Raw genomic sequence first — 23557 nt, 5'->3', positions numbered from 1 at the left:
AAATCAGATAAATAAATAAATGCACCGTTAAATATTTAAAAGTGGCATTAATAAAATGTTGCATTTATTGAATATCTGTGCCATTAAAAAAATTACCAATGATTATATGTAAAAAAAAACATCTATTTATTTCTGTATTTCATTTTTTATTCATCGTCCTGCGTTGCAGTGTTTCATGAATTTATTGTATCTGTCAAATGACATAACAGTTGGTAAGGGATCAGGTAACGACCAATCATTGGTCAGTTTGTAAACATCACATGACCAAACTTAGAATACAAGTGAGCTGTGATTGGTCGTTACCTGAGCCCTTGAGCAATTGTGATGTCATTTGCATTCAACAGCAAGTGGCAACCATCCCTGAGATGGACTAAAACGGGTGGATTTTGCATCTTAAATCAATTTGCCACAAATGCAATATGAATCAGGATGCCTCGTTGAGGGCCCATAGAGCATATTGTTTCCCTTTTTTAAGATAATGTCGGGAAAGATTTGACAAAAACCGAAAGGGTCGTGTTCATAAAATATTTTTAAACATTTAAAGTACTGTAGTATAGTAGAAGAGTCGTCGGGGCTTGACTTCCCGATTTGGTTATTGTCCTGCAGTGCCCTCTTGTGGTCAACAATTAACATTACAGCCCTCAAAATAAAGCGGCTGACCAGGCGGTGGCCGCATCACATCACTCGTGTTGTTGTGGTTGTTGTTTTCTGACGTTATTGGACGCAAGCCGCCAATCTACCACCCGGTGTTGTGTTTAGGAACCGACAGCTTCCAAAACTCGACCCAGTTGTCTTTGGGTTGGGCGAGGTGAGTCGAGACCAGTCGAATGTGACGAACGAATCACTGGCCAGATTTGTTTTTGCGACATTTCATGTGCAATCTTTGTTCGCATGGCGCCATGCAAAAGGCTGAGCAGCAATGTGAAGAGACATTATTGGGTTGTGACGCCTCATTTTGTTCTTTCGGCCTTCTGCGAATGCGCGTGTTGCTCGAGGACGTCGTGTGCAGAAAGTCAACAAAACGGGCCTGCTGCTTGCAACATGGCAGCTGTCAGAAAATCGCACCGTCACACCGAATGGACCAGAATTAATTAAGACTATTGTTTTATTTGCACGTGTGCACTTAATTTCTCTCTCACTGCGTAACAAAATAACGTTTTTATATAACGCTTATGTAACGGTCTTGAAGATGATGGTGAACATACACTGTGTACAAAAACAAGTTTCGCCCCCAAAATTGAGTGAATTCTTGCGTTGGTTCTATAATAACAATGTAATAACAATGCACATAAGAAAATGTTCATAAATGAAAAAGAGAATCTATTTTTAAAAACATCCATAAAAGCATTATTTGAGTTGAATGTCATTTCCAAATAAAACAAGATGAGTGCGTTTTGGACACTTCGTCTTAAAATCAAAGTGGAATAAATTGAATATTTTGTGATGATGACTTTACTTTTTTTTTTTTTTTTTTTTAAATCAGAGATGCAAGTAAACTCTTCCAGATTACCTTTTCGGCACAGATTCCGAAAAGGCCCCCGTTTCTTTGTAGGACATCAGGTTTTAATATTATTATTATTAATATTATTATTAAATATTTATTAATATTTATGAATTAATGGTTAGGTTCAGAAACAGGTGGAATGTTTTTCTGAAACGTCATAGCGATAAATTAATAACTATGGTAAAATTAGTTTTGTGCAAGCTTTTAATGGTTAGACTTAAAAACAAGCATCTCAAAAACCTGAAGCGCGAGAAAAGTAAAATCACTTTTATAAATCTGTGTCAAAAATACATGAAGGCAATTTGCGGCGCAGTGAAATTGACAAAAATGACCTCAAATAAGAGAAAGACTGGAAGAGTCACAGAAAGGCATTTGTGTTGGTGTGTGACACTCTTTTTGGTTTTTTGCCACGCGTTCATGCGTTTAGGAACACACATCCATACCTGATCACCGCAGTGCTGCAAGTGGACTCGGATTTTCAACGTCAGCATGCGCTTGTTGACCTCGATGGGCGCCCTGGCGTGGCTGCTGGTGGTGGGTGTGGTCGTGGGTGCCTTCCAGAGCCCCCCGCAAACAGGTGAGGAGAGGAGAGAGGCCGCTTTCTCGTCTTCACACAGATACGCTGCAGACAAGTATAAGGATCATTCCATCCATCAATTGAATAATTGTCGAAAATTGGATTTATTACACTTTTTTTTTTAACATTTACAGTTGGAAGGCTCAGGATTAAGTTGAACAAACGATGACGCCATCATTAAAACAATTATTAGTTAATCAGTAATCAGGAGGAAAACACATGACTAATACTTTCATGCAAAAATAATGATATTTAATTATTTAATGGAATAATCCTAAAAATATTTGATAGTGATCAATTTAAAAAAATATCCTGTTTTAGAATAAAAGAAATTCAAACTTTTTTTCACGATTGATTAAAAGTGCAGCAGCTAACAGATGATATGCCAACAGCTTAAGTGTTTTTCTCTACTAAAAACTTAATTTTTTTTTTTTTTTAATGTCAAAGGATAAATCAATCAATCAAATCTATCAAATCAAAGCCAAACCCCAGCAGCAGGAAACAGGAAGTGAGCCCCGAAGTGTGGTCTGCATGCAGTAGGAAGCCCGGTTTTGATGTGTCCCGCCTCCTCCTTGTGGTGCTCCAGTGTTCTTGGACAAGCATCAGGCCAGCTCGCTGATCTCCCGTCAGAAGCGAAGCGCCGACCAGCAGCCGTCCACGCTGGAGCAGGCCTGCATGGAGAGGGTGTGCACCTACGAGGAGGCCCGCAAGCACTTCCAGGACTCGTACCGCACGGTGAGTTTGGAGCGCTTCCCGCCGTCGCGTTCCGTCGTGTCTTCGCTCATCACCTTCATCTTCTCTTGCAGGACATCTTCTGGTCCGTCTACATCGGTAAGTGGCGCACTTGATTCGGGCTTCAGCTCCTGTTGCCTCGACGTGATCTTTATCTTTTCTTTTTTTTTTTTTTGACGCTGGACCTTTTCGCACGCCTTCAGATGGAGACCAGTGCGCGGAGAAACCCTGCAAGAACGGCGCCCTGTGCTCCGACAGTGTGGGAGGCTACGACTGCGTCTGCAAGGCGGGCTTCTCGGGGGTCCACTGCGAGACCGGTGAGCCCTGCACCACATTTCCACTTCACTTCATTCGAGGGCTGGGCATTTTGGCCTAAAAAAAAAAAAAAGAAAAATGTTTCTCACTTTTTTTTCCCAGATCATCTACTTCTAAAAATGAATTAATCGATTAATTGGAAAAGTCGCTCGATAAAGGGACCAAACGGCCATGTTAGTCAATGCAGAATCAGATTTTGTAAATTGGCAATTTGTGACAAATTGTTTAAGAAAATAAATGTTTGACGCAAATTCAATTAGTGCGTGTGTGTGTGTGTGTGTGTGTGTGTGTGTCCTCACATCAGATCAAACGGTGTGCACCCTGGAAAAGGACAAGGGCTGCTCCCAGTTCTGTAAACCGGGCTACACCTCCTACGAATGCTCCTGCGCCAGAAGCTGGAAGCTCCACCGAACGGACAAGAACAAATGCGAGCCCGCAGGTACACGTCACGTGTCCACATGACCTCACTCGTGACGACGGCGGACATGCACGCCAACGTGCTTTTTTCTCCTCCCCAGTGCGCTATCCGTGTGGAAAGGTGAACAGTCTGAGCCAGTGGGAGGCCAGACAGTCCACCATCGTCCGTAGCGACTTTCAGGGACTTGCCTGCGCCACTGGGGAGTGTCCTTGGCAGGTAGCAACACACACACACACGAAACAACGTTGGTGACTTTCCTAACCCAGTCGCTCGGTAGTGACGTTTAAATGTACTGAAAGCTTACCGTGGCTCGCGTTTGTGTTGCTGCAACTCGCAGGCCCTTCTCAAGAGTTCCGAGTCAGAAGGTTTCTGTAGCGGCGTCATTCTCAAAGAGAACCTGGTGCTGACCTCAGCGCAGTGTGCCAGCAAGTACAGTTCTTTCCAAGTGGCTGTGGGTCAGTACACACGCTCACGAAGCAAAGCAGCTCCGTACACGACACAGATTGGGTTGAGCGTGTCGAGTATCTGTCCCTCCAGGGAAGCGTAAGATCACCAATGAGGACGGCGAGCAGACGCTTTCCGTGAAGCGAACACACATGCATCCCCGCTACTCGGCGGGCCGCGCCGATAACGACCTGGCGCTGGTGGAGTTGCGCGACCGCATCGTTTTCCGGCGGGAAGTGACGGCCGCCTGCCTCCCCGAGAAAGATTTCGCCGATGAGATCCTCACGTCCGGCGAGCTCCCCGCCACCGTCACGGGCTGGAAAGACCCCGAGGCCGGGGTGGCGTCCTTCCAGGGCCAGCTGAGCCTCAACCAGCTGGCGTACAAAAGCTTGCCGCAGTGCCTGGAGACGCATCCCGATGTGATGAGCAACAAGGTGGGCTGCACGGCCGCCCGGGCCAACGCCGACTGTAGCGTGAGCTCCGGAAGCCCCTTGCTCACCTTGTACAGGGAGGTGTTCTTCCTCACCGGCGTGGTCAGCCGGCCGCCGGGGGCCGAGTGCAGCAAAGGCTTCGTCTTTCAGAAAGTCTCGCGCCATCTGGGCTGGCTTCAGCCGCTCATCAACTCGCTGTAGTGGGAACATAAGCAAACGGCGTTCGTGTTTACTTGTCTGACTGTGTTCAACTTTTGGCACAATATCCTCAAGCCAACTGTATTATCGCAACGCAAACTTCCTCGTTTATCCACAAGATGGCGCTCCGGTAATATAAAACTCCACGTGATGCACTGACTGATTTTATTTGTCTCGTTTGATTGACCACAATTTTTTCAAGTGTGTGCATGTCATCACCACAACTCAAATAAACCAAATGTGATTATCCAGTCTCCTTTTTTAAATTTTTTTTTTTACTTGTGGAAGTATTTTAAATTGCTTTCAGCATGCAAATCTTTAGAAATTATTACCAAAAAAAATCGAAGTAACGAATGAGTTTGTTTTATTTTTTATTTCAGAAATGAACTGAAAATAATTATCTTTATTCCTTCACATGTAGAAATAATACTCAAATCCTCATATTGTTGTAAAGATATTTTTATTTCCATCAAAGGGGATTAATTTTTTTAAAGCCTTTTCGTTTGCTCATCTGCCTGTTAACAGGATTTGATAAAAAAAAAATATTTTGGTAGATGATAAAATGTGGAAGAAAATGGCAACACAATTTTAAACAATCAATAACACACAAAAACATCCACCCAAGCAGATGGGATGCACGATTATGTCGTATTCTTACACAACATAATTCTTAATTTCCCAAAGAGTTTCTCGTCTTTTCTGGGATGCATTTGAATGAACTGCCCTCGGTGCCACACACCCCTTGTGTCCTTTGGCAACATTTTCCCACAGACTCTCCCACTCTGCAGTCTACTCACAGCCTCCCTCCCTTTGGTGATCATGTCACGTGCATGGGGGAAGGGACGGGAAGAATGGGAGCGACAAGGAACGCAAGACACCGCTCAACTACAAAAAAAAAAAAAAACAACAACAACAACTCTGGTCTGCTTGCCACATCTGAAAAGGCCAGCCTTGAATGCTGGGGGCCCACGTTGGCTGTTGCCATGGCTCTCGCCTAGGAGATGGCTCCTTAAGCCCAAAAATGGTCCTGCTCCTTCACGCTCTCGTTTCACTGCAGATTTATTAGAGAAGCACCTTCCTTTCCTGCGTCCGCACCGAAACCTTCCGCTTACTGGCTTCATTCATGTCAGCATGAAACATAAACTGGACGGCGTCACATTCAGGCGGCCATACAATGTGGACTGCACTGTGCAGTACTCGTCACCTTTAAAGTCTTACACCCACATTAGATTTGTCATTTTCTTGATTCCGTAAATGGCAAAAGCCAACTAGAGTATCTCAACTCAATGTTATTTATAGAGCACTATAAAAACACTCATGGCTGCATGCTAAGTGCTGTACATAAAGTAAAAAAGGGACATAAAAACTAAGACAGTTAAAAAAAAAATAAAGAGTCTACTTGGCATAGCAGGACATCCTATAGATCTAAAAGTAATCCACATAGCAGTGAAACTAAATACAGCGTTATTTTAAGATCCAACAGCAAATACAATGAAAACAACCGGGGCCCCAAAATTGAACCCTGTGGAACACCATACGACAGTGGGGCATCAATCTTATTGTGGTGGCAGTAATACTTGACTTGCTCTTGCTGCTGTCAACACGTTTTGTAGCATTCGCATACGCCTCCTTATATTTACTCCTTTCAAAATGACTTGTTGCAATTGGGGGGGAGGAACACACATGATTCCACTTACACACCCTGGCCTTTACCGTTGCAGCTCTCCGAAAGGTACAAGGTGTTACCATGGAGGCAACGAACGGGTATAGAAATGAGAGGCCTCAGTGAAAGATGTTGATATGGAAAGAATTGCATCATTGCGTATGGATTAATGGAACTGCATCCTATTAGTCGGGAATGAAAAGCGCTCGCATGGAGACATTAGCGGGAGGGTCATTACCGACATCCCAGGAAGGAGAAAAGCACTTCATGTCACTCTGCAGCACACCAATTTCAACTACAAAGTTTTGTGTCGTCATTTATGGATCATTTCTTGGTAGTTGGTCTTGATAGTTGATTTTTTTGAATCATTCAATATTTTTCACATTACGCAAACATTTTTTTTAATTTAGATTTTGGTTTAGAAACTGTTGTAGGCCACAACTCACACTGATGCTCACATGCAAAATAACTGATAGCTCCAGATCTTGACGTCACTCATTACTATAGTTTATGCAATCAGTTTCTTTATATTTTCTTTTGATTCCCCTAAAAAAAAAAAAGCTGTAGCTCATGACGGACTATGATTCTCACACGCAGACAAAATGATACACTCTACTCTTAAAAAAAAGTTTTGGTTTTTTTTGGTACATTCTCCATGATTATGTTTTTTATATCGTAATTTATGCAACATTTGTACTTTTTCCAAATTGAAAATCATTTTTTAATTAGCTGTAGTGGACCACAGCTCACACTCACGCACAGACAAACAATCTCCAGCTCCTGACCTCGTCAATTAAAATTATTATTTTTTTTTTTTCTCCATGGGGAAATTGCATTTATTACGCAAGTAAATCGAGATCCAATCATGGTCAAGGCGCCACATATTGCACTGTATTGGAACTGATGACGACGTCATCTATGGAGGTGAAAGTGTGCCACTTGTGGGGGGGGGGACAATCTGGCTCCTGTCCTACTAAATCAGTAATCCATCGCCATGCTGTGACCCCAAATCCCCACATGTGCTAAATATATTCATAACACGTACACACACAGCCTCAAAACAGACTATTTGTGGGGGATTATGTGTCTGTGTGGTGTCTGATTCCACAGCGAGATGGGGGGGGCACAGTGTGATTGCCCCCCCCCCCAGTCAATCTGTACCCCATGCCAGCTTCCACTTGATTGGGTAATTGTGCAACGCTTGAGAGCTGGAGGTCAAGGCCCGGAGAGCAGGATGCAAAAAGAGAGAAGCAGGCTACAGACTTTTACGTAACCCCGCTGCTGTAATTCCAACACACGCTCACTGAAAGCAGGCGAGGGGGGATTGAAGTAAATGCTTCAAGTCAGCATTCTCGCGGGTTTTGGGCGAACACAATGGAGGGCAACCAGATTTGAGGCTTAGCATGCTAACACTGGCTAATTAGCATACACGGGGTGAACGAGGCTACGGGCAATGACAGAGATGTCATTTTTCTTTGAAGGATATGGTGAATGTTTGTGTTTGCATTCGTATGTGGAAAACATACGTTTTCATTCACACAAAAATTGACATACACTAATTCTTCTCAACTTGGGGCAGTTGGCTCTGCTGCCCAACTAAACAGAAAATGAACACCGAGACAGAAATCAAACTACAGACATTGCACTGTAAGGAAATATTTGAGATGCGAGAAGTGTCTGGCAACAAAGTGTGTGTGTGTGTGCGTGAGTATGAGTGTGTATGTGTTTAAAATTAGACTCTCTTCTCTTCCTGCTAATTTTGGACACCTGCGTCCTGTCATAGTTAAAACATCCTGGCTTTCATCCCGCTGTCTGTCTCTGGCAACCAACGCAGTAGTGCTGTTGCAAACACAACAAACTATTGTTCCCCATCGACTCATAATCCTAAATCGGCTTCAAAGTTTGCAAGTCAACGTCTGAGTCCGTCACATGACCGCTCTGTGATTCTAGCACGGATAGTGAATGAAGCACAAGTCCCTCATTGGAGTGGTCAAATGTGACTTCCAAGGTAAAGATTGGAAGTGCCGGTGTCAATGCATGACTTTATTATCTGCGTGCCAGAGTTTGAGAGTGAAAAACGGAGAAAAAAATAGTGAGATTATATTTATTTTTTTATGGCCTTGGTAATACACACAAGGGTTTTTGAACTCAAGTTTGATTGGAATTTCATTTAGCTATTGAAAACTTTGGACAACCAATCATGTGATCAATCGATATATCATGTTGAGGAGACATCATAATGTCACATGACCTACTGTATACCATGCAACATGAAAAACGTTTTTGACAACTTGCAGCATGAGCAGACCAAATGACAGGTGTCCGAGAATAGAACCTTGCGGTACTCCATATGTCTCCGGGAGTGGCTTGGATGCACAGTGACCCGTTATCATCTACAAACGGAGATCTTCCAAACAATTTAAGACTAACAACTGAGCTAATGATTCAAGACCCCCCCCCCAAGAAAAAAAAATGACCTTTGTCATAATGCATGTATGCTAAATGCTAGCATACTAGCACAATTTATAAATCAGTCAAGCCTAACATTGAGTCGCTCTTTTGGTGACTGATGCTGTTTGACATAGAAGTGGTCGACTCATTTTCTAGTCCCCCATTATATAACTCAGTCCTCCACGAAACGCAGCCGAACGCGACTGAAGCGAACCATTTGAAAAAAAAACAAACAAAAAACGAACAGTTGGCAGTTGATTTTTAAGAACTTAATGTCCCTTAAAGCGGCGGGAGTCATGTCAGCGTACAACAGCCGCGTAATGAAACGTAACCATAACCAGTCATGAAGCGTTCCCATTTTACAGCCAATTTATGATGATGGCTGCTGTAATGAGCCCCCTTGTTGCGTCCAAGCGTCCCCCCCGGTGATGATATATTTATTGAGCAAGCTAACCAATCGAGACGGCCGTTAATCTCGGCGGTGGACTTCCACCTCATCTACCCGTGTTGTTGCTCTCCGGGCTGCACCGGTCACATCAGCCTCAAGTTGTCAGCTGCCACTCCACATGAGACCACGCCCACCTCGATGGTTGTCGGCCTGCCTGTCACATCAATAAACGGCGATAAAAGAGGGAACAGCCTCAAGCAATGTAGGTAGTAAGAAAAGGAGGGTGGGACTGGCTCGTCCCCAAAAGAGCATTTTAAGCATTAATGCACACAAGCTTGGCACGACATTAACTCGGGCAGCCATTTTTATGGATTCCCATAAAATGAAGTGGATGGAGAGATGCGGTTATAATTAGTCACTTAATTTAACACGAGCACACCGGAACATTTTTTTTGCAGTTTCTTTTCACAACATGGCCACAAATGAGGCGACAGGGAAAGATGGTTGTCCTGGTGGGGGGTGGGTGTGTCAGCTCCTTAACACCCACCTCCACATTTAGATGGACTGAAGCAGCTGAAGCGACCGCACAATTGATAAACGACACAGCAGCTTGAACCTTGTCAAGTACCTTAGCGAGAGCAAGACAAAAACAAGGATACAGATAATGAAAAAAAAACTAGAAAATGAAAAAGCTAACATAAAAATGGAAATGCTTTCAATAAATGAAAACGACGATTGCATTTATAAAACTAACTACGACTAATGATAATCATAGCGAAAAAATCTCTTACAGTTGTCTTTGTTATTTAATTTCATACGTGAGCTTTCAGTTAATTTTAGTTTGAAAATGTATATGCATCACACTTGCGGACGTATGGGGTCAAAAGAATAATCTAAAAATAAACTATTGTACACAGCAAGGGTGAGCTCGAGCCTATCTCAGCTGACTTTGAGTGAGGCGGGGGACAACCTGGACTGGTCGCCAGTCAATCACAGGGCACAAAAAAGCATTCACATTCACGTCAAAAATCATTGTCTTGAATGAACGTAAACAGAATTTTTTGGGGGTATCTGGGGAAGAAGCCCAAAAACCTCAGGTGTGAGCGAGCCAAATAAATCAAATATAAACATTTTCAATATTGTTTTTGAAAGCAGTCGCAATTCTTTTCTAAAGCGTGGAGTGAATTTGCGCGTGGACGTGCATGTGTGAACATGCGCAGAGGCGGAGGGGATGAAAGGGGGCGGAAATGGGCAAAGGGGAGGGGAGGGGGGTAATCTTCACGCGCGTTCTGCGGAGCGCAGTTTTTGCGTGCCGCTCATTCAGTGAGCAGCAGCGAGCATCAAAACTGGACCTGAGCGGATCCGAACCGCGCCGTAGCCTCCGTGGTGGGCTTTTTATTTGGAAAGATGCTTGAACAAAGCATTTGAGTGGTGGGGAGGAGTTGGGAGGAAGAGAAAGAACCACGCTCGTCACTGCCGGACCTGCCGGGTGGAGGGCTCAGCTGATCGGATCTTTATATGCCATTCGGGCCGCTGCCACCACCGCCGCTTCCGAAAGCAAATCAGTCGGAAGCATCTGGGCCGGCGGCGCGCGCGTGGATGTGGACGGTCGAGGCGGACGACGCGGCTCTTTCCGAAATGTGACATTTTCAGCACCGAGTCTGGTCGACGCTGCGCAACGCACAACCTCCTTCACGCGCCCACCCAGCAGCGGATCTATTTGCATCGATTAAAAAAAAAAAAAAGGTCGGTCGTGTTCATATGTCACCTTAAATAGCTAATTTCCAATGTATTATGGTAGAGGGGGTGGGGGCTGTTTTTTATTTGGAGAGGGGGGGCGCGATCGGTAATGAATGCACGATTGCACAAAGCCCAAATGGTTTTTGTTTTGTTTTGTATTTATGCACTCACCATCATTTGATCCCCCAGTAAGCATGTTGGTGTAACTGGTTGGCTCTGGCGTCCTCCATTTTCATCCCCCAAAATACACACGAGTGCGCACACACGCACACACACACACGCGGGGATATTTCGGGGAGTGCCAAGCAGTCCATCATTGTTAAGAGGTGAGGTGTCATTCTTTATTCCAGGCACACACATACACACATTTGTAACAATGCCACCTGAAACAAAAACTCTTCTGGAATGCCCTGGGGAGCTTGCATGTGGCCAACATTGTCAAGAGGAGAGGAACTGGTGGGGGGTGCTGGAAAAAGAGCATTCTCTAACGTGTGTGTGTGTGTGCGTGCGTGTGTGTGTGTGCGTGTGTTTGCATTCAGCTGCTCCTTAGGTCAGCTAAAAGCAAGAGTGCACCCCCCTTTTTTATGTTAGTGGGAACCCCAGCAGGCAGCATTGTGGTGCTGCCTGTAACTCAGCTGGAAATGAAGCTCAAATAGCCACTTGGGTGCCATTACAGGGAGGACGTTTGAGTGGAAATGAGTATCTGTGGATGCAAAGGCGTTGGTGTTGCGCAATCGATTTTTGTTGATTTAATTTAATGTCATTTGAAATGTTACATGCCACGTGTGCATTGTTTGGATTACAATGGTGCCTTGAGATGCGAGATGTCCTTTTTTTTGCTTTGACTTGCAAGGGAAAATCTGAGATGCAAGCTCTATGTCGTGGCAGAGAACTCGACTCACTTCACAACAAGTAGCGGTTTGGCGTTCCCAGCTGACGTTAACGGTCAAACTAAACATATTGCCAGTTTGGAATCGCCGCTAGCTTGCTAAGACACAATGCAAAAGGCCATAGATGGCTAATGAATAGCAGCTGGATCGCAACGTTCTAACTGTCAAAGCAAGAGCTATTTGGATGCAAACAGTGGAGCAACACATGTAGACAGACAATATATAAATAACACTCACGGGCATTTATTCTTATCCTCTGTGAAAAATGACTAATATTACTGCAGCTGTGAAGCGCTTCTTCATGTGTGTATGACTATTATTCTGCCATGTCGGCCCACATCCTGTTTTCTGGATTTAGAAGATAAATTTTGCCCATTTGAAATGATGCAAAGTGGATTCATCTGTTTGCAGCACGGCTGGAAAGTGGTTGGCAGATCTGCCTCGCAGTTCTCAAGTTCTGGTTTTGAAACTTTGGCTTATTCACACACTAAAAATCTGCACGTTGGGTTTATTGTGTGATGGGGTGTGTGCGTGTGTGTGTGTGTGTGTGTGTACGCATGCAAGGCCTTTATGCGCAGCACAGCTTTCTTATTCATAGGAATGTACCTGATTCCCCTTTTCATTTGTGTCCATGCATAAACCCTTCCTCCACACACACATAAGCACCCCCCCCCCACACACACACACACACGCACACACACCCCGTCACGCACACGCACACGCACATTAATCGACCACACGGATACACACATTCGTGCGCACACCCCTTAGGTCTTCCTTGCCAGCGCCGCTCATTTATGATCTTAACAATCTTCTGCAAATCAATTGCCCCCACTAGCGTGTGTGACTTGTGTATTTATATCTCGAGAAAACGAAAGACGACCACATGACATCTCGGCTGTAATTATGACACAGTCTATTTTGGATAGTTTGAGATGGCCGCTCCAACACCCCCCCCAACCACACACACACACACACATCATGAAAACCCCATCTGACAAGCCACATTATGTGTTAACGTGAGCTTTGGTGCAAGATTAATCACTGGCACTGTTAATTGCCAAGTCAATTAGCATATGGTCCTGCTGTGAGCCCGTCCCATGCTAATGAGCCCTAATTAGGGCGATTGGGGACGCCCCGAAGACGCTGGCAAACCTACTTTCATTTTTCCGCATGTTGACTCTCAGCAGTCACTCAGCCTCCAGTCGATTCCCCAAACCCCCGAGCTCTAAAATTTCATCACCGACTTTGACTATTTTATTGCAACGTACGTCACTCGAGTGGATGAAAAGGAATGTTGAGCGCACAGACAAGGCGGATGCACGACGTCGTTGAACTAAGAAGTGGATTCTTGCATTTTGTTGCCTGCGAGCTGCCCAAAAGGGCACGAATGACAGCAAAATAATAGCGGCACAACTGCGCCAACAACGGCGCTGTTGTGTGGAAAAATCTCTTAAGAAGCATGTGTCCTGTCAGCAGGCCCGTTACAACATGTAAAAAAAAATACAAAAAAACCTTTGGGAACTGGACAGTATGGCCAAAAACAAGAAGTTAACCAGATGAAATGAAGTAAAACTACATCAGGTTTTGAACTGTCTGGCAAGTATAAAACATGTTAACGTGATAAACACAAAAAAATCAAATAAGTAACTCACTTTTGATGACACAGGTGAACGGTCCAGGAAATGAGTTTTGGGAAGAATGCAGAATTGTTTTTCTGTAAACTGTCACACGAGTGTGAAATGAAAAATCAACATCAGGATAATCCGATTAAAATAAAGTAAAACTACTCACCGTTTGATGACAGGAGACGGATGTGACTTTTTTCAAGGAAGTTGGTTGCACAGGGGAGCCTCTGTAATATGAGAAATATGTTTTAATAATTACCGAGGATACTAAAATCACCCATTTTTTAACTATCAAATGTAAGAATATAACAACTACTACTATAAAAATATTTAAAAGCAGCACTGCATTCGAAAAAAAAATCCCCCAAAGAAAATGTAAAGAATAAGAGAAAATCTTTGCAAATGTTCTTGGTGTCCACGGGCGCCATTCCTCTGCAAAATGAACCGCTCACCTCACCAACGGGATCAATAAGTCGCCACACGCGCGCCGCACACACATCTGGTGACAAAACGAGACAGGTGGCAAGTCATAAAATGGCGGTAATGATCCCAATTATTCCCGGTGTGCTTTGACGGTTGTCTGTTTTATTCTTTGTGCTCCTGTCATTTAGAGCACTTGTATCGCAAATCATCTTTCCCCATTGTGATGAATGGAAATGTCATTAATCCGTTCCAGCCTCTGGCAAAAATGTTCCGATGTGTTTTTAAATCACTCAGCCGTCAATGGCAGCAAATGATTTTTAATAAGAAAAAATGCATTTTATAATTGAATTTTTTTTTAATGTATTTGATCTACTTTTGATTCAGTGAACGTTGTGCTAATCCTCCTGGTGGTCACACCTTGGCCCAAACAGCTCAACAAAATGTCAAAGTCACCATAAAGGCCACCACAAACGAGCATAGGGAATGATTCCCAACGCAGCATCCATGCAGCAGTCGCACAACTGGCAGGAGCTGGATACCCCCCCCCCCCTTGTTACATAAGACGCACAGAATGGAGGCAAGGAAGAGCGGAGGGTGGGTAGAGGGGGGGTAGCCAAAATGGAAGGGAGGAGAGGACAGAGAGGAGAGGGATGTAATTGGTACGGAGATGCAGAGGAGACGTGATGTTGAGAGGCGAAATCTCAGGCATTAAAATGGGGGAGGGAAGGATAACAGGATCTTTTTCTTTTCGCTCGATAACAATTGAACACAATTTCTCATGTGACTATGGAAGACGTTTTGCCTTAGAAATCATCCATCCACCCATCTTCTGTAGTGCTTGTCCAACCTCGCAACTTGGAGGCAGAAGAGTCAAAATGTAGAAACAAACCATATAATTACATCGACTGAAAAGGCATTTAGCTGAATGCTAACATATAATGTAAAACGCCATTGACAGGCTAAAGGAAATTAGCATCAAAGTTATGGTAATTCTTGAAAGAACTGCTACTTTAACACACGCAGATCAGCAAAGCGTAGAACAATAACAAGCGAATAAGTCTCGTTTTCTTGCTTTTGTTTTCACTGCATCGCTTCCAGTAGTTTTCAGTGCTGCCTTGGCATGTTGTGGCATAATGCGGTACTACACCGAAGGTGCAAAACAAAGTTTGAACTTTCCTCCATCTTGTAAAAATAAATACATAAATAAAAACAAACTAAACACAATATTGTGTTAATTGTACAGTCGGACTTGTATTTTGTGACTAACATTGGACAAAAATAGGATCCGTGTGATGTGGGCGCGCTTGTGCTTGCGTGTAAAAAGTCGACTTTGTGATTTTTGCATGTGATTGCATGCATGCGATTGTGTGTGTTGCCACTGGCTCTTCGGTGTGTTTGTGTGTGCGTGTCCTGCAGCCAGAGCAACCATCTGTACGAGGAGTGACAGGGTGGGTGGGGAAAGAGGGGAGGGGGGGGGGTTGTCTTCCTGCCTCATGTTGCGAGGGTCTCCACTGTGTTCTTCTTCATGCTCGCTCATTAAGAGCTGACAAAGACAAATTCAAAAGGAAAACCTGAGACAGAGGAGGAGCTGTCCACTCGGCTTAACACGGACGAGCGAGCGCTCTCTGTCTCAGTCAAGATGGGGGGGTAACCATGGTTACCGGCGGGGCTTGCCGGGATAACAACGCTTTTTGGAGGAGCTCAAGTGCGTCTTGAATGTGAAGGTGACGTGCTCATCACAAACCAACCTCTCGGTCTCCGTGTGTGTTCTTTGGTGACTCATCCCTGGGGATGCAAAAAAAAAAAAAAAAAAAGGAGGAGGCAGGGGCACAGCAGGGGTAGAACGGGCGCTAAGGTGAAACGAGGAGGGCTAAGAATTTCGGTGCGTGTCGATCCCAGCGGGGTACATGAAAGAGAAGTAAACACATCATGAATATGTACAACGCATGCTTATTGGAACACTCCGGAAGGTGGCAAAGACATGAATAATGATCATTTACTTGAGGTGGTAAACAAGTGCAGCTTTAACGTGACTATAATTAGGATTTATCAGAGGAACAGCGTACTGCTTTGCATGTGTCGAGTCACCGGTCACATCATTAGGTACACCTGCACAATCCGAAGAAAGAGTTCCATTTGGGCAAAGATGACAATGCCAAGATTGATAATCATTTCACACTATTGGGCTGGTAGGGGAGAAATGCACAGTATGGTTTCATCATTTACTGCCAATGACTTTTTTTTTTTTTACTTGTCTGGTAGTGAATGAGTTAAAATAATAAAAAAAAAATAGAATCTCAAATAGTACAAATTGATTTCTCTCTGTTAATGCTGACACATTTCCACCTCCATTTATTTCGTTTTCACCTCGCTAGAGCGTCCGATGATGGCAATCTGCAAGTAAAGGCTGGAAATATCTCGCCTGTTTATTGAGCTCCACCCATATTCGAGACTTGAGCTTTTTGTTTCCAAATTTAAGGCATCCGGAATCGCTTCTTTCCAAAGTCTCAAGCGTGAATGAGTTTTTCTTCCGGGAACAACGGCGCCCAATTCTGTGACATCACCTTCAAAGAGTCTTATGTCATTTAAAAGCTGTGTAAGATGGCGTACGTGTCATTGACAAGTGTCATGCTATTTCATAAATGGCTGATTAAAAGGTAGCATTTCCAATCCAAATGTTTTTTTTGTTGTTGTTGTTTCTCATGAAAAATACAACAACAAAATCACAATTTGGGTGATGTCCAGCACTGTCACGGCAAAAGTAACTTGTTGTTTTTCGCCGCTGACAGCATGCCAGCATGGCTACAACCGAGTTCAACTTTTCTGAGTTTGCTTTCTGCATTTTCTTGGTTGTGAATGTGGTGTATTGGCCTTTTAAAGGTTCATAAAAGTTCTGAGGTCATTCAGGTCCAAAAACCGGCTGCGGTCATTCATGAGTCGCTACCGTGCTTTGTTTCCCATGGTGGCCGCTGCTCCACCTCAGCTTTTATTGCCTCGTTCATGAGCAGAGCCGCTTGTTCCCCCTCCCTCACATACCTTTCTGGTCTTGACTTCTTTTCTTTAAGAGATGGCGTCCCCCCTAGTCCTGGTCCTGGTCCTGCTGCTGCTGCTCCCCGCCGGGGCGAAGGGCCAAGACCCCGAGGAGTCGGAGGCGCTCCCCACAGGCTGCGGTTGGGGCCTGGGGCGACCCTACACCCTCCTGTGCGACCTGGACGCCGTGTGGGGCGTGGCGGTGGAGAGCGTGGCGGCGGGCGGCACGCTGGTGGCCATCCTGCTGGCCTTGGTGCTGCTGTGTCGCCTGCGCCACATCGGCGAGGCGGAGAAGCGCAGCGGCGTGGGGCCCATCCTGCTGCTGCTGCTGGGCGTGGTGGGCTTGTTCGGCCTGAGCTTCGCCTACCTGATCGAGCGGGACGAGTCGCTGTGCGTGCTGCGGCGGGCCCTGTGGGGCCTCCTGTTCGCCCTTTGCTTCTCCTGCTTGCTGGTGCAGGGGGTGCGCCTGCGCCGCGTGGGGCGTGAACACCGCAGCCCGAGCGGCTGCGCCCTGACGGGTCTGGCGTTGGGTCTGAGCGCCGTGCAGGGCATCATCGCCGCCGAGTGGCTCCTCCTGACCGTGCTGAGGGAGGGCCGGGCCGCCTGTCAGTACCTCCCTATGGACTTCTCGCTCGCCTGCAGCTACGTGCTGGCGCTACTGCTCGCCGCCTTGACTGCCGCCGCGCTGGCCCTGTGTGGCAAGACGCGGCAGTGGCGCTGCAACGCCGTCTGGCTGCTGGTTACCTGCCTCCTCTCGCTGCTGCTGTGGGTGGCCTGGGTGGGCTTCTATCTGTACGGCAACGCCTGGCTGGGAAAGTCGCCGCAATGGAACGAGCCGGCGCTGGCCATGGCTCTGGTGGCCCAGGGTTGGCTGCTGCTCCTCTTCCACGCCATTCCCGAGGCGCACCTGTGCATGAAGCCGCCGCCGCAGCCCACCGCGCCGGACTACTTTGACACGTCGCAGAACTCCACGCGGATGAGGGAGACCAGCTTTGACGAAGACATCCCGCTTTCTCACAGGCAGTTTGTGGAGAACCAAGGCTACGGATACAACGACGAGAACACCGCAGGTACGCTACAGTCAGTTTTAAGACGGTCATAGCTTGGTGATTTCAGTGGCAAGGGTTACTTGGTTAAATTAATTTTGCCAAATCTAATCATTTTGGACTTGGCTCACTCTGCATTGCCTGTTTTCCTTTCATTGTGATCCACATATTGTCATCTTCCATTTCATAGGTTGCTTCTGGATGATTGGCCTCTAGGGTTGCCTGAAAGCAAAGAAACAGATTAAGAAAAAGGTTCAGTGCAATAGTTATAGCAAATCGATCAATATTCCAATTAATGAGGAGAAATAACGTTGACTTCCATCAATATTAGACTCTCCCTTTCGTGGAAGTTTTTGAGGGAGGTGAAGCCTGGTTTGGTGGCTGCGGCCATCTTGGAAATTGGAGCTGGCCCAGTGTTGCACTGAAGGATCAAGAAAAGCACTGAGGACAATAAAAGGACCGCCACCTCCCCCTCAGTGTCAACATTGGAAACAAACCTTTTACATTATTAGTCGTCTGAGAGATATGTATTTTCAATCTTCATTTCTGCAAATTGAACTCACAAGTGAAACCAAAGTAAAAGATATTGTAAAATAAGGTATTTGTTGGTTTCTTAAAGCTTACAACAACCAAGACACGAATTACAAGCAGAACATTTGAATGTTTTACAAGTTTAAAAAAAAAAAGGGGGGGGGGATAACGTCTGATAAAATAATTAAATTAATGAAAATCAATAGTAATTACATTTTATTAAACTAGTTTATTTCCTTACTTCGTTTTTATACAATATAGTGATTTCTTTTATGTAAAAACATTAAAATTGCTTTTTTTTTCGGGGGGGGGGGAGGTGTAATGGATTAACCGTATCTCAATAGATATCATACTCCTTTATCAAGTTCCATACTTGGCCCCAGAATTAATTACATGTGATATGTGGGGGAGGGGGCTGCACTGTATAAGAAGAGGGGGGCAATTTCTGCACGCTCAGCTCAACATGCGTGATGACTGAGCGACAGTCAGCGAGTGACGAATGTTTCCGTCTAGGCCTGAGAAGCGGCGCTGCCGCCGCCGGCCAACACAACAGCAGCACGGGCGCCAGGCCCAGCGCCCCCTTCCGGAGCAACGTCTACCAGCCCACCGAGATGACCATGATCCTCAACGGGGGAGCGGTGAGTACATCCTCTCAGTCGCAGGTGCACACGCACACCGCCCGCCAACCGGACTGCATGCACGATCATGTGTGCGTCTCCGAATCGTTGCGGCAAAGCGACGGTTTCAGTCGTGAGTGTCTGCATATTCCAGTGAAAAGCATTTTTCCAGCGTCCTTGCTACTGGAGGCGTTTCAGTATCATTTGTGATTCAGCTTATACATTGCGGTGAATATCCACTCTTTGTCATCTTGTGCATAGCGACAATAAGCAAGTCATTGGCATCCTGACCTGAAAATATTAAAGGGGAAGTCAAGTCTCGCATTTTCTCTACAATAGTACGGAATATTGCATGTTCTACTGTTTACTCGTCTGAAGATGATATTCAAATTTATTAATGATGAGGCAAGGAGCAAATTCCAGGCGTTTTTATCCATCTCAGAAGGCACGAGGCGTGACATTTTTTTTTTTATGTCGTTTTCAGTCGACAGTAAGTGGCAGGACGAGGCAAAATGGCTGTTTGCTGCTTAATTCATATTCCGCACACGCAAGAAAACATGCGTCAAGAAAACATTTGACTTGACTTCCACTTTTTGAGTTGGTGGCAAAGCACGACACAAGGCGCCTCAGTTGACCTCAACATAGTTCCTTGGCACCAAGATGCCAAAGGATGATGATAACGCAACACTTTTTATTTTTTTATTTCTATTAGCAAGTACATTTTCCAAACGGGCACATTTGTGAATGCCAAACCTAGTCGCAGTTCACTGTACTACAAAAAAAAAAAAGATTGGACTCTTTTGCCGCTGAATTGTCTCATCGATCTGAAGCTGCATCCCAAGGATATGGAATCAATGCTGCATTTTGGATGCACATGCATGAACGGGCTTTGACACAAATAGTCATTCGGTTGACGTTGATTTGTGTTTCGGCGGGTGGGGAGGAGTGCGTGAATAAGCCGCCGTTCATGAAACACGATGAATGGCCGCTCTGGCTTTCCATTTAGCTGCTTCGCAACCACACAAGCACGCGGCAGATAGCGCAGGCAACACCGGCTAAAATGGCGCTCCTGCCTGGGCACTATTTTTATTGAACTGAACTGTCGTTTGTCTTTTATTGCTGAAAAGCGGCAAACAAATCCACCTCGCACATTCACATATTAAAGAAACAACAAGCACTTGTTCAGTTTTTTTTAACTACATACAGTAAATATAAACACAACACCTACAATAAAGTACCATTTCTTCAAATGGAACTGAGGCCTTAGTCAAGGAGCGGGCAATAAAAAGCTCCAAAAAAACTAAGTAAGTGTTATGACAAAATCTTTTGCGCAAAAGAAAAAAAAAAATTGAACAGCTAAACTTTATTTGGGTGCCAAACGAGGGCGTGTCAATAAACTGTATAACAATCAATAGTAATGGTAAGTGGTTGCATTTTTTTTAGAGGAAAATACACTTTAATTTTTGCAAATTATCATTAAATGTGATCAATTATAGTAGAATTTAAATTTTAATATTTATTATGAGGGGGCTGGGAGAAATCAAGAATTGCATAAGAGGCTACATGAATCAAAATATTCATTAATTTATAGTGGAAAATTATTTTAATGATATTTACTTAGAATAATTGACTTATCTATATGTTTTGTTATTTCTTTTCCATATACATTTTAAAATTTTTCTACAGATTATTGTGCACGTGTGATTAGGTATGTGTAACACAATAAGCACACAACCGCACTTGCTGTGTGTATGAGTGTGAAGACGCATGTGTGACCAACAAAACAGCTTAAGATGATTAACCAAAATGAAATTCATACTCTAATTGTGGTAAAAGATCAATTTGCTTAAACACAAATTGAATGTTTTCGTCACATTTTTTGGTGCTCTTTCCCACAGGTGCCGTCGGCCCCTCCCACCTACACGGGGAGGCAGCTCTGGTGAGCAGAGGGAGATCGTACAGACGACGAGGGGGCGGCGGAGAGTTTCGAAGGGGAGGCAAGCGTGCGAAAAAAAAAAAAATAAATAAAAATACACAGATGCCACTTTCACTTTGTACAGACTGTGTGCCAATCAGATCCGGTGTGTAAAGAGGAGGCCATGGAGGACAGAGCTAAATATCTTCAAGCACACAATTCTCAAAAGAAGGCCTTAATGACCAGTGGACACTGAAAGAAAGCGCAAAAAAAATATCAAAATCCACACGGCTTTTTTTTTGGCTTGACTGCAGCACTGTAAGCATCGTTAAAACTGTGAATATCCTTCGTTTGGCTCTGTCCTCCATTAGGCCTCACAACGTCAACGACAATAATCCCACCCCTCCACCAATCAAGACTGTGCATATGATGACACACAACAGCCACCCCGTCCGTTTTTTTTTTTTTTTTGCATGGACACAAAAAGTGACTGACAAAAAAAAAATCACCTGCACAGAAGCACTGCAAGCGACCATCCAACGGCGACTTGGAGAATCTCAGCCAAACGCCGGGGAACTCTATCACACGGGAGGAAATGGAGCGAGCAAATTTCTGCAAGACAACACTATATTTAGAACCATGTGTGTGGAGACAAGCGAGATCAGATTTGGAGGGCGAGGTTGCAAAATGAGGGGGAGGGAAGAGCGCAACTGTGGAATCGGCAGAGAAAATGAGTGGGAGCGGCCCTCTTCCTCTTCCTCCTCCAGGACGACTCGTTTCACCAGAGTCTCATTTCAACGCTACGTCTTCTTCATCCTGTCACCGGCTTGCACTGGAGAAGCTGTGTACATACTGTAGTTGTGATGTGTATATACAGTGCATATACATACACACAAACAAACAAACAAAAAAAAAAGCCAGATTGCTTGTTTACTTTTTTTCTATTCTGAATTAACCGTGATTTTTAAAAAAATCTTTTTAGACCAGTGTTTCCCAACCTTTAGTGAGCCGAGACTAGTCAACTCAATTCAACGTTTTTCATTTGCTGACTTGCTCGTCACTCAATAGGCCAGGCTCGTCTTTTCAGGGAACACGCATTCAAAGTCACAAACGCTACAGTGTAGAAGGGAAAAGACCGACATCTCAAATGCATATATTTTGGTATCATATGCATAAGTTTTAAAATATATACAAGTAAAGCATTTGGTCCCTACTTTGTCGACTGCGTGGTTGGTCTGGAACCAAAGCCCCGCGATAAATGAGGAATTGCTGTATTTCGGTTGTATGAATGGCAACAGGCGAACGTGCACGTTAATTGTCCTGCCTGTCACTATACATCGCTGGCATAGACAGATGAACAAAGAAGCATTATTTGTCAGAAATCAATCATTTTCATACTAATGTGCAAAGTAGTTGGGATTCACTGGTTTAAACGCATAATTTAACATCAACTGCTCATTTGATTTGAATTTTTTTTTAATGGTTGCTTTGCATTCATATATTTGCGTGCTCTTACATTTTTTTATTACATTTTTTTACAGGCAAAATAATTTGAAGTCCATGCAGTGTTCTTTTTCTTGTGTTTTTGCGCATCAGAGGTTAAAAAACAAACAAAAAAGAATAACAAAACAGATGTGAATAATAATTAGCGGCACTTTGTGCAGTAAGAGAGACGAGACTTAAAGACTGTTCACGGCTGATACAAAAAGCAGAGCAGCGGAATAGGCGCAGTGGAGCCCGCACAGCCACACATGACAAGGAAAAGGCTGCCGCAGTGTGTGTATGTCTGTTTCTAAAACAGGAACAACAACACGACAGGCCTAAACACAGTCACCAGAGTTACAGACACAGGCGCTAATCTGCGGAACAGGGGTTAAGATGAGCAAGAGGGGTAAGGGGGAAGCATTAGTTTGGAGGGCAGGAACAACGATCAACAAGAGGTATAGGAACCGAGGTTAATAGGCTCTGCAGGAACAGGGTTTATCACAGGCTTCAGGAACAAAGGTTAAAACAAGCAACAGCAACATGGTTTAACATTTGCAACAGGAACAAGGGTGAAAAACATGGGCAATGAGAACATACATATACAGGAACAGGGTTGAACATGGCTATAGGAGCAAGGGTAACGTCACAGGCTGTAGAAACGAGATTCATCTCAATAACGAGGAACAAGGATAAAGTACACAAGGTGAGGAACCGTGATAAACGGGACCATGGCAACAGGAACAAATAGTGACAAGATGGAATACAGGATCCAGGATCAACATGAGCGACAGGCACAAGGGTCAAGAACATGGGCAACAGGAGCATGGTTTAAGACCACAGGGTTTAACGAGGTCACGAACCATGGTTGACTCATTCACTGCCGACCAATTTGCAGCCATTTTAGAGCATTTTGATTATCTTTTCAAGTTGTTTTCCCCAAAACACTGACTTCTGATCAAAAGCAGAACAGTGACTTTGATGCCAATATTTTTTTAGGCTGCTGTGACGCTTCAAACAATGAAATAAAAAGCGCCATTCGAAGTCTGTTGCTTACCAAAACAGCAGCACACTGGCTCGAGTTGAATGGCAGATTTTTTTTTTTTTTTTTTTACATAGCATTCATCATTTGTT

At 44.5% G+C, this 23557-nt stretch overlaps 2 protein-coding genes and 1 long non-coding RNA gene across 3 annotated transcripts; 2 read left to right on the top strand and 1 right to left on the bottom strand.

Annotated features, from left to right (window-relative positions):
* The first annotated feature begins 633 nt into the window (after window positions 1–633).
* Window positions 634–4866, top strand: proza (protein Z, vitamin K-dependent plasma glycoprotein a). The gene is made up of 9 exons (XM_088315990.1): window positions 634–808; window positions 1932–2081; window positions 2668–2816; window positions 2888–2912; window positions 3017–3130; window positions 3433–3567; window positions 3647–3762; window positions 3884–4001; window positions 4084–4866. The coding sequence occupies exons 2-9, from the start codon at window positions 1994–1996 to the stop codon at window positions 4620–4622; spliced, it is 1284 nt and encodes a 427-aa protein (XP_088172116.1). The 5' UTR covers window positions 634–808; window positions 1932–1993; the 3' UTR covers window positions 4623–4866.
* A 5537-nt stretch (window positions 4867–10403) lies between these two features.
* On the top strand, window positions 10404–21787 carry gprc5ba (G protein-coupled receptor, class C, group 5, member Ba). Its single transcript, XM_088317806.1, has 4 exons — window positions 10404–10867; window positions 16868–17902; window positions 18923–19047; window positions 20925–21787. The coding sequence occupies exons 2-4, from the start codon at window positions 16870–16872 to the stop codon at window positions 20967–20969; spliced, it is 1203 nt and encodes a 400-aa protein (XP_088173932.1). The 5' UTR covers window positions 10404–10867; window positions 16868–16869; the 3' UTR covers window positions 20970–21787.
* LOC148322495 (uncharacterized) lies at window positions 13548–15607 on the bottom strand. The gene is made up of 3 exons (XR_015846701.1): window positions 15551–15607; window positions 13832–13878; window positions 13548–13606 (listed from the first exon to the last, which is right to left on the bottom strand). It is a non-coding gene; the product is annotated as an uncharacterized LOC148322495 (long non-coding RNA).
* Window positions 21788–23557: the final 1770 nt, after the last annotated feature.

Source organism: Idiotropiscis lumnitzeri, chromosome 15 (genome assembly GCF_059441095.1).
Source record: "Idiotropiscis lumnitzeri isolate Australia: NSW breed Sydney's pygmy pipehorse chromosome 15, RoL_Ilum_1.0, whole genome shotgun sequence".
In the NCBI taxonomy this organism is placed as follows: Eukaryota; Metazoa; Chordata; class Actinopteri; order Syngnathiformes; family Syngnathidae; genus Idiotropiscis; species Idiotropiscis lumnitzeri.
The sequence above is the reverse complement of the archived record's forward strand: the minus strand, read 5'-3'. Positions and strand labels throughout refer to the sequence as shown.

Excerpts from the sequence above, each read along its gene's own strand:
- gprc5ba (XM_088317806.1), top strand. The coding sequence starts at position 16,870 with ATGGCGTCCCCCCTAGTCCTGGTCCTGGTCCTGCTGCTGCTGCTCCCC. Across the intron at positions 17,903-18,922 it reads CAACGACGAGAACACCGCAG|GCCTGAGAAGCGGCGCTGCC; the intron begins GTACGCTACAGT and ends GTTTCCGTCTAG. Across the intron at positions 19,048-20,924 it reads TGATCCTCAACGGGGGAGCG|GTGCCGTCGGCCCCTCCCAC; the intron begins GTGAGTACATCC and ends TCTTTCCCACAG.
- proza (XM_088315990.1), top strand. The coding sequence starts at position 1,994 with ATGCGCTTGTTGACCTCGATGGGCGCCCTGGCGTGGCTGCTGGTGGTG. Across the intron at positions 2,913-3,016 it reads CTTCTGGTCCGTCTACATCG|ATGGAGACCAGTGCGCGGAG; the intron begins GTAAGTGGCGCA and ends GCACGCCTTCAG. Across the intron at positions 4,002-4,083 it reads TTCTTTCCAAGTGGCTGTGG|GGAAGCGTAAGATCACCAAT; the intron begins GTCAGTACACAC and ends CTGTCCCTCCAG.